At 32.7% G+C, this 15,103-nt stretch overlaps 1 protein-coding gene across 1 annotated transcript in view; it reads left to right on the forward strand.

Annotated features, from left to right (window-relative positions):
• Nucleotides 1-1,664: 1,664 nt before the first annotated feature.
• LOC145245861 (protein ERGIC-53-like) overlaps nucleotides 1,665-15,103 on the forward strand; it is a 137,904-nt gene continuing 124,465 nt past the window's right edge. The window contains exon 1 of the mRNA XM_080107568.1: nucleotides 1,665-2,015. Within this exon, the coding sequence (XP_079963694.1) occupies nucleotides 1,826-2,015 (190 nt within the window). The 5' untranslated portion in view covers nucleotides 1,665-1,825. The remainder of the gene's footprint in view (nucleotides 2,016-15,103) is intronic.

The raw sequence follows: 15,103 nt of genomic DNA on the forward strand, positions 1-15,103 counted from the left end.
CTCGGAAGTAGAGTGAAAAGCACATCTTATTTTTCTTTTATTAATATTATTTTTTTTCCTTGTACACATTTTTGTGAATTATTCCATGGATTTCTGCCTTTGGATTATTATGGACCATCTTCTTCCAATTACGGGATTTCTTTGGATTTTACTTGTACAAATGGAAATTCTTTTAACTTTCTTGAAGTTTTACATTTGGATTTTACCGTCACTGGATTTTTTATCTTCCACCAGACTATCCATTCATGTGTAATCACCTGTTTCCTTACCATATTCCCTCTGCTTAACTTATTTTGTTTTCAAGTAAGATCTTTGACTTACTTGTTGTTTCATCACATACTTCTGCATGTAAAATCCGATCCCGCATTTTGCTAATTCCTACCCTCTAATGAGAAGGAGAGTATTTCTTTGAAACTCCGCGGATTAAGGACTATCCATTTATCTAGTGTTTCCTTTTCAGATTAAATATGTTTTCAACTCATTTCAAGGTGTTTTTTTAACATATTTTATTAACTGTTTGCTCATATATATATAGATATATATATATATATATATATATATATATATATATATATATATAGATATATATATATATATATATATATATATATATATATATATATATATATACACTCACACAAATAGATTGTTTCACTATATCACAGATCTTCAGTGTGGCTAGACAAGCAAATGTCTCAAACTGGGATTGAAATTCGCTCGATTGTAGAGCTAACAGTTGGCACTTCTAACTAACCTCGACGCTCTCATTCGCCACCTGTTAAATGTAAACTTGCCAAGTGCTCGAGACCTGAATTATTTATAATGCATATGTGTGTGTGTGTGTGTGTGTGTGTGTGTGTGTGTGTGTGTGTGTGTGTGTGTGCTATCGTAGGAAATAAACAATAATAGAAATAAATTAATTACAAATCACTAAAACTCACCGTTTGTTTATTAAATCCATCCAATATTTTGGATTTTTTCAATATTATTGATATATTATTACATTAATTTTTTTTTTCTTTTCCCATTGGAAGTTTGGAATTTTCGGCAACTCCTGTTGTTATACTTTTCAACCAATAACGAAATGACAAACTCGATAGAGATATGTCCGTTATTTAGATATGCATGCAAAAGTTACATTATATTGTTATTTCGCTTATTTTTTTTAGAGTTTATTCTAAATTGGTGAGGGAGACAGTTACTTCTCGGATACTCATAAAATTTGATTTTCTCAAATAAAAATAAAACTACTCGATCAATTTACATGATTTTTGGAATATGATATTTTCGTTTGGTTATTTTTCATCATTTTTTTTTTTTTTTAATATAGGGGAAATCCTGTACCCATATACCCGAAGAATATCCCTACTCCACTCCTTAACAAAGAAGGAAATCTAAAATCTCAAAAACTAAACTAAAATTTGTATAGAAGTCGTTGCCTACTTTTTAGCCGACTTCTAGTTGCCAATTCTGGAGACCCTAAAAACACATAGGGTCCGTCTAAAGTTTAGATGAATCGTTTTCGTATTTCTATTTACTAAAATAAACAGGCGCGTAAGAATCGGTGCGAACTTGCAGACGTCACATGGAATTAACCAACCACATAGAAACACGCTTTCCGTTTACGTGTGCGGGGGGGGGGGGGAAGAGGAGTAAGAAACGAGCGTATTTCTTTTCCTTTTTCTTCCCAAGCATCATTCGCGAGGTGTGGAAGGAAGGTGGGGGGAAAAAATCTGTTAGAGTTATTTGCCCCTGTTTTCGTGAGTAGATTAGCCGGTGTCCGCCAGGTGTCGCTCTCTGTTTTTGTGTGTAGTCAAAATTCAAGATGTCTGTCAATTCTTCACGCTGGTTTCCAGCTGTCCTGTTCTCGGCGGTTTTTACCCTGACTCTGTGGTTCAATGTCGCCCTCGGTTCGTCCACAGCGCCACGGTTGAAGTTTGAATACAAGCTCAGCTTTAAAGGTCCACATTTAACCCAGAAGGATAAAGGCATTCCGTTCTGGGAACACGGAGGAGGTTGGTAGTTTTAGTTTCTTTTCGAAAACAAACACGTTTAGGATTCAAAATAATAATAAACATTTGACATCATTTTTTTTTTTTTTCAATTTTCATCGATGTGATAATTTCAACTTACTAGGAGATCGATTAATTTTAATTTCTATTAAGATTTCTTTGTTTTTTTATGTGATTAATTAGGTGTTGCTTTTCAAAAACTTGCGATTTTTGCAATCAACTTTTTATATTTCCCCCCAACATATTGTCATTCATTTCTAAAATGGACGGTTAAGAATCTCAAAGATCTCTCGGTTAGAATGTATGAGATAGCGGATGAATCCAGTAGGATGCTCCATCGCCAGCTTGAATAAAATATTTTTTTTCTTTTCTTAATCTTAGGGAGAGCTCCATAATTCCAGTAATTAGTAGCAACCTGCCCCCTGAAAAAGAATTTCAAAAACTATCAGGCAAATATACCCGGGGAACCAAGTGCGGTGTTTATGCACTTTTTATGTCGCGCTTTTTATATATATATCACGTTAAATTCAATTTGCACGATATCTTTTTTATGGTCAATTTTTACCATAACGTGCCCCAGCGTATTGTAAGCACCCCAACCTCAACCTCCCATGTTAAGAACAGCTTTCGGAATACCCTCCCCCAACCTCGAAAGTCGTTCTTAACATGGGGAGGTTGGGAGGTGTTTATAATACGCTGAGGCACGTCGTAAAATTGACTTTTTATATTATTAAATTGTTAAAGAAAAACTCTGCCGTAGGCGATGAAATGGCGCAAAATAGTCCCAAGGTCCAGGGATTCATACCATGCAAACGGTAAATTTGTGGCAGGTTTGATTATTAGATTCGTTGTCAGCGACCTTGAATACCCCGAGAAAATCAAATTAGAGTGGTCGGGGTTTTGTTGTAGCGTAAGGTAACATTTACCAGAATGGCTTTTTTATCACGGTACAATAGGTGCATAAGTACCCTACGTGCAAGACAGATACAAACAAGTGCACGGTTAGTATTTTAAAGATACTGACCATGCAATTGATACTATTTTAAGATCTCTCAGTTGGAATGTACGACGAGATAGCGGATGAATGTTTGGTATTCGATAGTATGCCTCATTGCCTCAGCCCCATAGGAAAATTGAAAACAAAACAAAAACTTTACATCAATAACACCGAAAGATGTTTCTTACATTTAGTTAACAACTAGCAGAGAGACATGACGTTGCCCGGGATTGAATGATGATCAACGAATATTTCACACTCCTACGTTTTTATTGTCATTGAAATCCGTGAAATCGCTTGGGTTGGGAGGAAGCTTCACATGCCTCCATGCAGTAACTTAGTCAAAAATATGTTATTGTACATTGCCCTCTAGAGAACTTACTGTTTCTTTTATAAAATTTTATATAAACTTCTTTCCAGTTAACGAAAAAAAAAAAAAACATTAAGAAATCTACGCGCGGAGTTTGAATCTCCTGACCATGTCATGCACCCCCCCCCCAAACAAAAAAAGACACGCTATCAACTTATTACCCACAGTAGAATTTTCACGGCCCCTTGTTCTATCATTGTTGCTAAGTGAGTGATGACATGGAAAAAATGGCTTTACCGATGATAGATAAATTAAAATAATTGTTTCGATTATCGGTAATTATCAGGGGTATTCTGAGCCCTAACTGAACTAAGATCACTCCCAGACTTATATTCTAAAGTTTTGTAAATTTTAAAGAAAATCTGTTTAGCCGTTTTGGAGTTTAAGGAACTCACACACACACACACACACACACACACACACACACACACACACAAAGTTGGATACTCATGCAGTCCATGCACTTATTGATCCGTGCTAAAATAATGTTATTATTTAAAAAGTCATTCTTAACATGGGGAGGGTGTTTTGTACCTATTCTGTACAATTGAATAAAAAAAAAAACGGTACTTGTACAGTTTAGTCAAGATATTAAAAAATGAAAATATCGAAAAAAGTTTAAATTGTATGTATGCGTTATAGAACGAAGTTCTCCGAAAAAAAATTTAACTTAATTTCATCAAGTAGTGTTTTTATGAGAGCGCGTTCAAGGCGGCCATCTTGGATTGAAAAAAAAAATTGTTTGAATTTTAGAAATGACAAAGGGAGATAACCCCAGTTAAAGCGCTGACACCACCTCCCCATCTCTAATACTAGCTTTTCTTCCTAAAAATCGAACATTTTGCTCGGATATCCTAACAAATTGTTTTTCGCTGTAAAAAAAAAAAAAAAAAAAAAAAAAAAAAAAAAAAAAAAAAAAAAAACTACTTGATGAAATTAAGTGATTTTTTTTTTTTCAGAGAACTTCGTCCCATAACGGATGCAGCATACAATTTAAACTTTTTTCGATATTTTCATTTTTTAAACTTTAATTAAACTTGGAAATACGATTTAAAAAATAGCGCGGATCAGTAAGTGCATTTAGCACCCAAAGTTGCATTTATATAATTGTAGATAGATAAAACCCTTTTTCAATCCACGCTATTTAAAAAAAAAAATATTGTATCAACACCTTCAGCCGTCCCGTCACCTACCATCAAAACTTTTCGAGATATTTTAGTTTTCCGGAGGCAGTTAACTATTTTTATTTATTTTTTTGCCACGAACCCTGTCCAATTGGCAAAGTCGACAAATCATATGCAATTGCTTTTAATTTTATTTTATTAATTGATAAAATAAATGTTAAACTTTTTCGAAATCTACTTATAGGGAAAATGATAAAGCTATAAATGCAACTTCACTGGAAAGTAATGAGATTCCACTTTATAGGCGATTACATGTAATTAAATCTCCTGAACGAGAACGACTTGGAAAAAACAAACAAAACAAAACAAAAAAAACAGAATTTAGAGTGGGGGATCAGTCATGCAATCATGCATTAACGTAAAGTGACACTTTAAAAGTGCACCGATTTTCAAGCGAAGTTTCTAACTGGATAGTATTTTCAGGACAGAACTTTTTAAGAAATGGCGGGTGTAAATAATGTGACACTCAAATTTGATATCCATAAATGATCGTCTCCCCCCCCCTCTCCAATCAAGAAAATGGTCAAGATTTAATTGGTTACATGTCTTTAAAACGCTATTTGTTCGGAAATTGGGCGATGTTTATGGTTAATGTATATGCTAGGGTATGTCTTTATTTTTACCGCCATGCTTTCCGGGCTGTTTACATGTAATTACTTAAAAAAAAAAAAATAAATAAAATCTCGTATTAGTTTTTAAATTAACTAGCATATGGTGTACTAATTTCGGTACTTCTGCAATCTGCATTTATCAACCCGCGATTTCTACGAAGTTATTCGGGTTTGCCCGGCAGTTGACGGGAAGAACCGGAAACGGTCGACAAGTATTTTCTGGATATTAAGACGTGTTTTCCCCAATTTACTACTTGAATTTCAGTGGTCGTCGCCATTCTTAACAGAGAGGGGGGGGTAGCAATTTAATTTATATAAGGCTCACCCGGGCGTTTCCGGATATTCCCGTCATCTACCGGGCACACCCGAGTAACTCCGTGGAAATCGTAGGTCGATAAATGCAGAAGCACCTCAATTTCTACAAGAGAACAGTTTTTTTTTGTTTGTTTATGGCACTTTGCTATAGGGGCCGCTATGTGTTTAAACCGCAGTTTAGTGCCATTATCAGTAAATGAAGAACCTTTTCGAATGAAGCACAAAATAGTATTACGTTTGTCATCCTAAAAACAACACGCTTGAAATGCAATGCGTACATATGCTGAAATATTGAAAAAAGGAGTCTGAAGTTATCGATTATTTCAAGCGTGTAAAGATGACCAAGGTAACACAGTTTAACTGCAGGTTGTTCCCCATTTACAAACATTTAACAAAACTCAAGATAAAACATGGTACTTATGCACTTTTGTCACCGTGCTAAAATAACGTTATTTTGAAAGCCATTCCTAACATGGGGAGAGGGAAGGTGGTTGTAACAATTCTGTGCTTCCGCCTAACAATTTAATAATAATAATAATAACGATATAGTGAAACTTGAATTTAACCTGAAAAGCAATTTTAAAATAGCGCAGTAACAAAAGTGCATAAACACCTAAAAACAGTATTTATCGCCTGTAGCACTTTTTCATCGCATTATATTCAGGCCACTAAACTGCGGTTTTACCAAAAGAATATTTTGCGCTACTACACTATTGGGACGAAATTTCGGAAATCGTAATACTGAATAGTGAATTTCACATGAAAACAATGGTATTTCTCGTATTTAAGATGATTATATCCAAAAATTACGAAAATCCATAAGGTAGGAAATTAAAGAAAATAAATAGAATTTTGCAACGATCGTAAGACACAGGAGAGTTTAAAAGGGAGGTAATTTTCCGTTTTGATTTAAACAAGATGGCGGCAATTATTTACCTGCTAACACGATTAACGTTTTGTTTAATAATTCAGTAACATTCAGGCAATTTCGACTGCATAATTTGGAAGCTACCATTGTAACTTATTAGAATTGATAAAAAAAATCAGTTGAAACCATTGTTTTTTTTTGTATCTGAAAACTGCATTTATCAACTACAAAATCTCGTCCCAATTCTGTAGAAGCGCCGAATATTTTTGTGTCGGAAAGAAAGCTGAGTTTTACTAATAGTCAATGCAAACTAATGTTTCACCATTCATTTAAAATGTATTGTATGTCTCTTCAATTGCCTCCCCGCGAGGGCATAGTTAGACATAAGTGTTTTTTTTTTGTGTGGGGGGGGGTTATGTGGAGGCATTGAAAAAAAAATGCTTCAGAGAATAACTTTCTTTCGTTTATGGTGGCTTTACGTAGAAATTATGAATTGCGTTTACACCAGTTATAAAGTACGGGTATCCATTTTTACAAAAATGTAAATAGCGAAGAACTCTCCCACTCAATGCATTGTTTTCTTTACTTGCTCTCTAAACGTGGTAATTTACATTATACATTAAAAAAAAAAAAGGAAAACGATGTAGTCTCTATTCTCCAAAATTATACAATTTAGTCTTATTGAAATGTCAAATAAGCAAAATAATGACCATTTTGAAAACAGCCGCTCTTGAAAGGTGTTTGTTTGGTTTAGAATGAACAATATGGAAGGAGAAAAGTGATACAATCTTTCTTTTATGATCGCTCTAGTGCTTAAATGCGACGGATTGTCTTTACTAGATGAAACAAACCGGGATCCCTAGCCTCTTTTTTTATTTATTTTATTTTTTAAAAAATTTTTTTTTTTGTTTATAAATAAGTATATTCAAATCCAGTATATATTAGTTGTATCTTGCATATGAAAAAAAAAAAAAAAACTCAAGTGGTTTTACAACTTTTGCTGCTTTTACACATCCATACATTTTTACAAGCTCGGTTGTAGAACAAGTTCCGTGAAGTGTGTTGACTGTTTTTGCTAAAAGAGGACAAGCTAGGAAAATGAGGTGGGGGGGGGGGGGGATCAACGAATCTAATGAAGCTGATAAAAAGAACAGTAACAATGGTTCTTTGGTTGAATAGTGTCGCACTTTTTAAATTTTTTTTTTATAGAACAATTTTAGGTGATATTGAATTTTCTTGCTCACACGCTATTCCGAATTCGTGGTCTTGTATTAAACGTTCATAAACAATATTTTAAATATAATTTAGACTGTTTCAAACGGATATAAATGACTGGCGCTTTATTTTTTTTACATTTTCACCTCAAACAAGGCACATTGCCACTAGGGGGCTACTATCAGGGATATAAGCTACAGAGGTACTATGTAGGGAGTTGGACAGCAAGATGTCTGTTCACATTACACTTGAACTTCTGCATGTCAGTGCAATTGAGGAACCCGGAAGAGTTCCAAAGTCTAGCAGTTCTGGCGAAGAAACTACTGGAATAGAAAGCTCTTACATCTAGGGATCTCTCTCTAGGGGTGAGATTTTGCTCCTTGTCCGGTTTGTTAGGGGTATTTACGTCGGGGGGGGGGGTACAAATGTTGGCAGTTCGTCGGAGCATTCACCATTAAAATACTAGTAGAACAGGCAGAGGGATGCAACATTTCGTCGATTGGACAGAGGCTGAAACTTAGTTCTGGAGTCAGGACCTATCAGGTTGGCGACTCTCTTTTGAACCGTCTAGTAAGCTCAAATGTGACAATACATGGGCGAATGGTGGCCTTATAAAGGTATAAGACTTTCAGGCATTAGTAGTTTTCTAGCACGGTGGAGAGAGCCCACCTTCTTCGCAGCAGTCTTGGCAATGCTCTCGATGTAACTGTTCCAACCCATGATCCCTGTGAACATTAGGCATAATCAAATAAAAATCATTACTTTTTTTATTCGAATTATTCCAGGAATCGAGTAAAAAAATCATTTTTATATGATATTGAATTTTCGGTACTTATGCACTTATGTTACCGTGCTGAAATGATGTTATTTAGAAAGCCCTTCTTAACATGGAGAGAAGGGTGTTTTATAACTATTCTATACTTTCACTTAACAATTTAATAAAAAATATGGTAAATTTTTACGACGTGCCCCAGCGTATGAAACACACTAACCTCCCCATGTTAATAACGGCTTTCGGAATACTCCTCCCCCGCCAACCTCGAAAGTCGTTCCTAACACGGGGAGGGGGGTTATAATTCCCAAAGTCGTTCTTAACATAGGGTGGTTTTGGCCGTTGGGGTGTTTATACTACGCTGGGCGGGGCAGTGGCACTGGGCAGGTATTGTAAAACTTGAATTTAAGTTGAAAATACTATTTTTAAAAAAATAACACGGTAACATAAGTGCATAAGCACCGAATTTTCATTTACAAATTTATTCCAACAAATTTTAATAAATTTTGATTATAAAACTTCCCAAACGAAGATTTTGTGACTTATTTTAATTATAACTGTTTTGGCACTGGATAGGAGGCAATCTATTGATGGCGACGACCCACAGCCACGAATTCCGAATAGGGACATGTGGTGAGCAAGAAAATTCAATATTGCTGAATTTTCCATATCCGATCTTTCCGCCTAAACTAATCAATATTTCATTCAAGTTATCAGTTTAAAACTTCAAACATAAATTTCTAACGAATGCGAAGAAACCTGGCATTGTTGCCAGTCGTCCTAGACTTGTTGCATTCCACCGGCCGCTAGCAATGTCGATTCAGATGGGGTCGGGGTTAGTGATTGCGCAACCTTTACTGCACTATTTAGATTACCCACGCAGAGGTTTTCGATTGTCTTTTGAAAATAAAGGAGGCCAGCTACGTCTTAACGGTCGTACGTAGACGCTGGGAGCCTTTAAATTGTCGAATATAAAGTGTTGGCTAGAAAGCAAGTTTTAGAGACGAAAGTCAAGACTATTGTCGCAATATTATTGTGTTTCTAAACAAAATTAAAAACATTTTTTTTTTTTAATGAGCCAAAATTCTGGAGAAAATAAACAAATTATATTGTATGTTACAAATTAAAAAAAAAAAATTTTTTTTTTTAATTTCTATAATCGAATTTGTAAATAACGGAAAGATGAGAGAATAGACCATATGGTCGGTTTTGTTAAATGTTCGAAGACGTCGAATTAATTGGCGAAACACTAAAACTCCACGTGTCCTTTTGTCGCTTTAAACAATCAACCTCCCCCTCTCTCTTTCTCCCCCTCTCTATGTCTCCATTCTTGTGGTGGTCGTAGTGGAAAAGAAGAAAATAACACAGTTTGAACAAATTGATTTTGCTTAAAAAGAGTATTAAAATACATTAAAAAAAAGAAAAAAAGAAAAAAAGTTACTTCTGCAGTTTACGGACCATGCAAAGTTATAACGTTAATTTAGAAACCAATTCTTAAACTGAAAAGGGGATGCTTTGTTAACTATTCTGTACTTCCACCTAACAATTTTAATAAGAGACCGTAAAAATCGAATTTAACTTAACTTATAGCACGGTGCGTAAACTACAGACAACGAAAAGTTGAATAAAAGATGTATCCAGTTTTGTGGGGAAGAGAGGCTTATTTACAAAAATAAAATTGGGGGTGAAATAGACTTTTAACGATCCCGAACATTGTATTGAATATTTTATAGAATCGCTTCAAATCATATTTCTGTATTTCGAGCTGTTATTTGCATTTGGGGATAGTGAGGATTCTATTACTGGGATGTGAGTGTGTGTGTGTGGGGGGGGGGTAGCTAACGTAGGATGGGAGTGATTCTATAAAATTATCTATTAATTTTAGTGATCAAATCTCCATATAAAAATGGATACTTGTACAGTTTAATCAAGACATTAAAAACTGAAAATATTGAAAAAAGATTATATTGTACGTATCCATTATGGAATGAAGTTCTCCGGAAAAAAAAAATCAAGTAGGGTTTTTTTTTTTTTTTTTTTTTTTTTTTTTACAGTGAAAAAACAATTTGATACCGAGTGAAAGGGTCGATTTTTAGGAAGAAAAGCTAGTATTAAAGATAGGGAGAGAGTGTCGGCGCTTTAAACTGAGTTATCTTCCCGTGGCGTGTTTAACAAATTCAAAGATGGCTACCTTCAACGTGCTGTCATAAAAACGTGTTTTTTCGCTGTAAAAAAAAAAAAAAAAAAAAAAAAAATTAAGTGAAATTTTTTTCAGAGATCTTCAGTCCAAAACGGATACGTACAATGTAACTTTTATTTTCTTTTTTTTCTTTTTCTTTTTTTTTTTTCCTTTTCTTTCTTTTTTTCTTTTTTTTTCTTTTTCTTTTTTTCTTTTTTTTCTTTTTTTCTTTTTTCTTTTTTTTCTTTTTTCCTTTTTTTTCTTTTTCTTTTTTTTCTTTTTTTCTTTTTCTTTTTCTTTTTTTCTTTTTTTTCTTTCTTTTTTTTCTTTTTCTTTTTCTTTTTTTTCTTTTTCTTTTTCTTTTTTTTCTTTTTCTTTTTTTTCTTTTTCTTTTTTTTCTTTTTCTTTTTCTTTTTCTTTTTTTTCTTTTTTTTCTTCTTTTTTTTCTTTTTTTTCTTCTTTTTTTCTTTTTTTTTTTTTTTTTTTTTTTTTTCTTTTTTTTCTTTTTTTCTTTTTTTCTTTTTTTCTTTTCTTTTTTTTCTTTTTCTTTTTCCTTTTTTTCTTTTTTTCTTTTTTTTTTCTTTCTTTTCTTTTTTTCTTTTTCTTTTTTCTTCTTTTTTCTTTTTCTTTTTTTTTCTTTTTTTCTTTTTCTTTTCTTTTTTATCTTTTTTTTTCTTTTCTATTTTTTTCTTTTTTTTCTCGATATTTTCATTTTTTTAATGTCTTAAACTGTACGAGTACCAAAAAAATAAAATTAAAATGTTTAAAAAAAAAAATAAATAAATAAAATAAGACTTTCTTCGACCTCACTAATCTAGCAGTATCAGAATTTTTGTAGGAATTTTTGACACCCCTAACACGAAACTGCGAATACAATATAAAAATCTCGTAATTTCTCTGTTAAAAGTGGGTTATTTATTTTCTTTATGGATTATACTTCCAAAATAAACTATTACAGTTGTTTTAAAAGTAATAAAAATATTTTTATTTTTTTTTTAAAACAGTAATGAATTTTCCGAACTCAATATTTTTCAATTTTTAAACTCAATATTTTTAAATTTTTAAATTTTAAAAATCTATCAAAATTTTTCTATTGATTCTATTTTTACGATATTTTCAGGGTCAATGTGAAATTTTATGTTCTTTCCAATAAACCGAATATAATATTTTAGACAAACGTTTTTTTTAAATTCACGCCCCCCCATTTTCACGCCCCCCCATTTTCACGCCCCCCCCCATTTTGAAATGTCTATTAAAAAGTAAATAATTAATTTATGTTTAATAGGTTTATATATCACAAATTGAAGAGAAAAGGTCAATAAATAATATATTCAAATTTAAAACAAAAAAAAAAAATCAGTTTTTTAGAAATTTACCTGTAAAGTCCGAAGTTTAAAACCTTATTTTATAAGAACACATTTTTTCTTTTTGTCTTTTTTTTTTTTTTTTAATGAAACCTTGGTCCTTGCTCCTTTAATTGAAAAAAAAATTAGGGCTTGAATTACATTTTTCGAGGAGTTATAAGCTTAGAAAGATAGGGGGTCGAATAATTTACGCCTCTCATTTTGAAATGTCTATTAAAAAGTAAATAATTAATTTATGTTTAATAGGTTTATATATCACAAATTGAAGAGAAAAGGTCAATAAATAATATATTCAAATTTAAAACAAAAAAAAAAATCAGTTTTTTAGAAATTTACCTGTAAAGTCCGAAGTTTAAAACCTTTTAAAAAAAAAAAAAACACATTGTTTTGTTTTGTTTTTTTTTTAAATAAAACCTTGGTCCTTACTCCTTTAATTGAAAAAAAAAATTAGGGCTTGAATTACATTTTTCGAGGAGTTATAAGCTTGGAAAGATGGGGTGGAATTATTCACTATTTTCACGAAATTTCTGACACTGCTATCACTAATCCGATGTCAGGATGAAAATAAAACATAACGTTAAAGATAACAGCAAAATATAATCCCTTCAGATTATTTTCCTGAAATGTTCAAGAAACACAATATAATCCCTTCAGATTATTTTCCTGAAATGCTCAAGAAACACAATATTTAAGCACAAGGACACTCAAAAAGTTTCTTTGGTCATCCTCGTCACTGGGGTCTGCCAAACGATTGTGAAAAATGGACCGCATGTTCCGTGACGTCAGATTTGTGTTAACTATATGAACTATGGAAAAGCAGAAGCAACTTAATGATTTTTTAAAACCTTTGTTTATCTTCTTCAAACTGCAATTAATAATTAATCTTTGTTATAATTTTGGTAGGTTTTAAGATTTACAGTTTAACGATTATGAAATACGGTTTTACTGAATGTTCATTTGGTTACCTACGGGGTTCCATATTTTGTTCGGTAAAAAGAGACAAACAAAATATGAGAGGGGGGGGCCTACAAAATGCTTAATATTTGTGCAATAATATTTTCAAATTGGTTTTAATCTGGCGATAAAATAGCTGACAAGAGTGATGTTTATATTAAAACTTAATATTTAAAAAAAAATTTAAACACAATTAATTAAAAATCTGTAGCGGAACATTTTGAAATAAGGGAATTTTAATCATTTTAATCTTTTAAAAATTAATGTTTACGAAGTTTGTTTTTCTTGGCAATTCTACTGATTATAGTATATATTAATTCGAAAAAACGCTATTAAAAAAACTTAAGTTTATATCAATATTTAATTGCAACTTCAAGTAAATATTTCGTTCAATATGTGTATTTAAATTTTTAAAAAAATATTTTTTACTTATTTGAACTCTTATGTTTCATAATAATACATGCTTCACTTGTTTTTTTTTTTATAAAATAACTAATAAAATGTATGTTTCCTTGAAATTTTCAATTTTTCTTATAATTAAACCTGTAAGAAGTTTTTTTTTTTTTTTTTTTTTTAAATGCTGCAACGAATTTGTTTTTCAGGATGAGTTTATTTTTAATAAAATGTTTTTGGTCTTTTTTTTTTTTTTTTTTTCTTTTTTTGGAATTATTTTTTTTGTTTAAAAAAATATATCTACACAAACAGGATAAAATGGTTTAAAGAAAAAAAAATTACCCCAATTTGACTGACTAAAAAGCACATTTTTTGCACATGTTTCGTTATGCAGAAACAATCAAATTATGTTAGTATCTGATATTTTTGTGCATACTCTTTAAAAAAAAAAAAAAATTTCTGCTTAGATGGAAGTATGCATGACAACCTAACATGGGGGGGGGGGTCTCTAGAAGATTCAGCATTGCGTGTTTACTTCAGCCGCCATTTTGGAATAAATATAAATGACCAGGTTGACAAAGTTCTTGGGGTTTTTAACTTTTAAATTCAGATGAACATCTCAACTCAAACAAATTTATTAATCGAAATAAACACCATCAAAATCAACACACTTTTGCCAACGCAAAAAAAGTGTATTTATGCCAGTAACATAAAAATCTTGTGTTCTGGTGGCGATGAAGTCGCTGAAGGTGTTTTTTGATATTGCTTAGGTTTTTTAAGCATTTCTCACACAGAAAGTTAAGATGCTTGAAAAAGTAGTCGGTAGGTGAGGGGTCTGGAGAGTATGGTGGATTAGGCAGAGTTCTGGAGTCCAATTCGTTCAACTTCTGCAGGGTTGGTTTAGCAACACGCGGTCGGGCATTGTTGTGGAGAAGAATTGGATCTTTTTTCTTGACTAATGATGGATGTTGTTGTAGAAGTTTCTGATGCATTTCATCCATTTATTGACAGTACTTAACCGCCGGAATAGTTTCATCTTCATTCAAAAAAACTAATTGATGAGACTAGTCGCAGACCACTAAACAGTCAGCATAACCTTTTTGTGCAACTCTGGCTTCAAGAAGTGTTGTGGAGTGTTGTTGGCATCTGACCACTGAGCTGAGTGTCGCCAATTGTCATAAAGAACCCACTTTTCATTGCAAGTCACAATTTAGTTAAGAAACGGGTCGTTCTTGTTGCGTGAAAGAAGGGGAGATGACACTTCATAATGGCATTTCTTTTGGTTGCCGTTTAATTTGGGAGGCACCCATTTATCAAGTTTTTTTGTCTTTCTAATCTCTCAAGTAGTTTGAAATTGTCATATCCATCCATTGAAATTGTCATATCCATCCATTGAAATTGTCATATCCATATCCTAAGGGGCATGGGCCATCTACAACTTTGTAGATGCTTTTGTAGTGACTGAGTTTTTTTTTTTTTTTTTTTTTTTTTTTTTTTTAACGGGGTGAGGGTGCTGGCCCCATGCCCAACCTTCCCATAAGGTACACACAGTGCCTAGCCTTCCTAAATGGTTACCCATCTGGCACTGGCCAGGCTCAATGTTTAACTTCGGTGATCTGGTGAGAACTGGTTTGTCAACGTGATTGTGCCGTACGCAAAAATTGTCATATACGTTATGTATAATTCAGAAGCAAGTTCTCTAACAGTTGTGCGTGGATTGACTTTGACTAAGGCTCTTAATTAATCGTTATCAGCATTCGATGGCTGACCACTCCGCTCATCTTAAAGACCTGTCAAAGCCACAAAATTTCTTAAACCACCATTATGCTGTGCATTCAGCAGTGGTTCCTGGGCCAAACGCTTTATTGA

This window comes from Euprymna scolopes, chromosome 23, assembly GCF_053919585.1.
Source record: "Euprymna scolopes isolate OS-2025 chromosome 23, ASM5391958v1, whole genome shotgun sequence".
Classification (NCBI taxonomy): Eukaryota; Metazoa; Mollusca; class Cephalopoda; order Sepiida; family Sepiolidae; genus Euprymna; species Euprymna scolopes.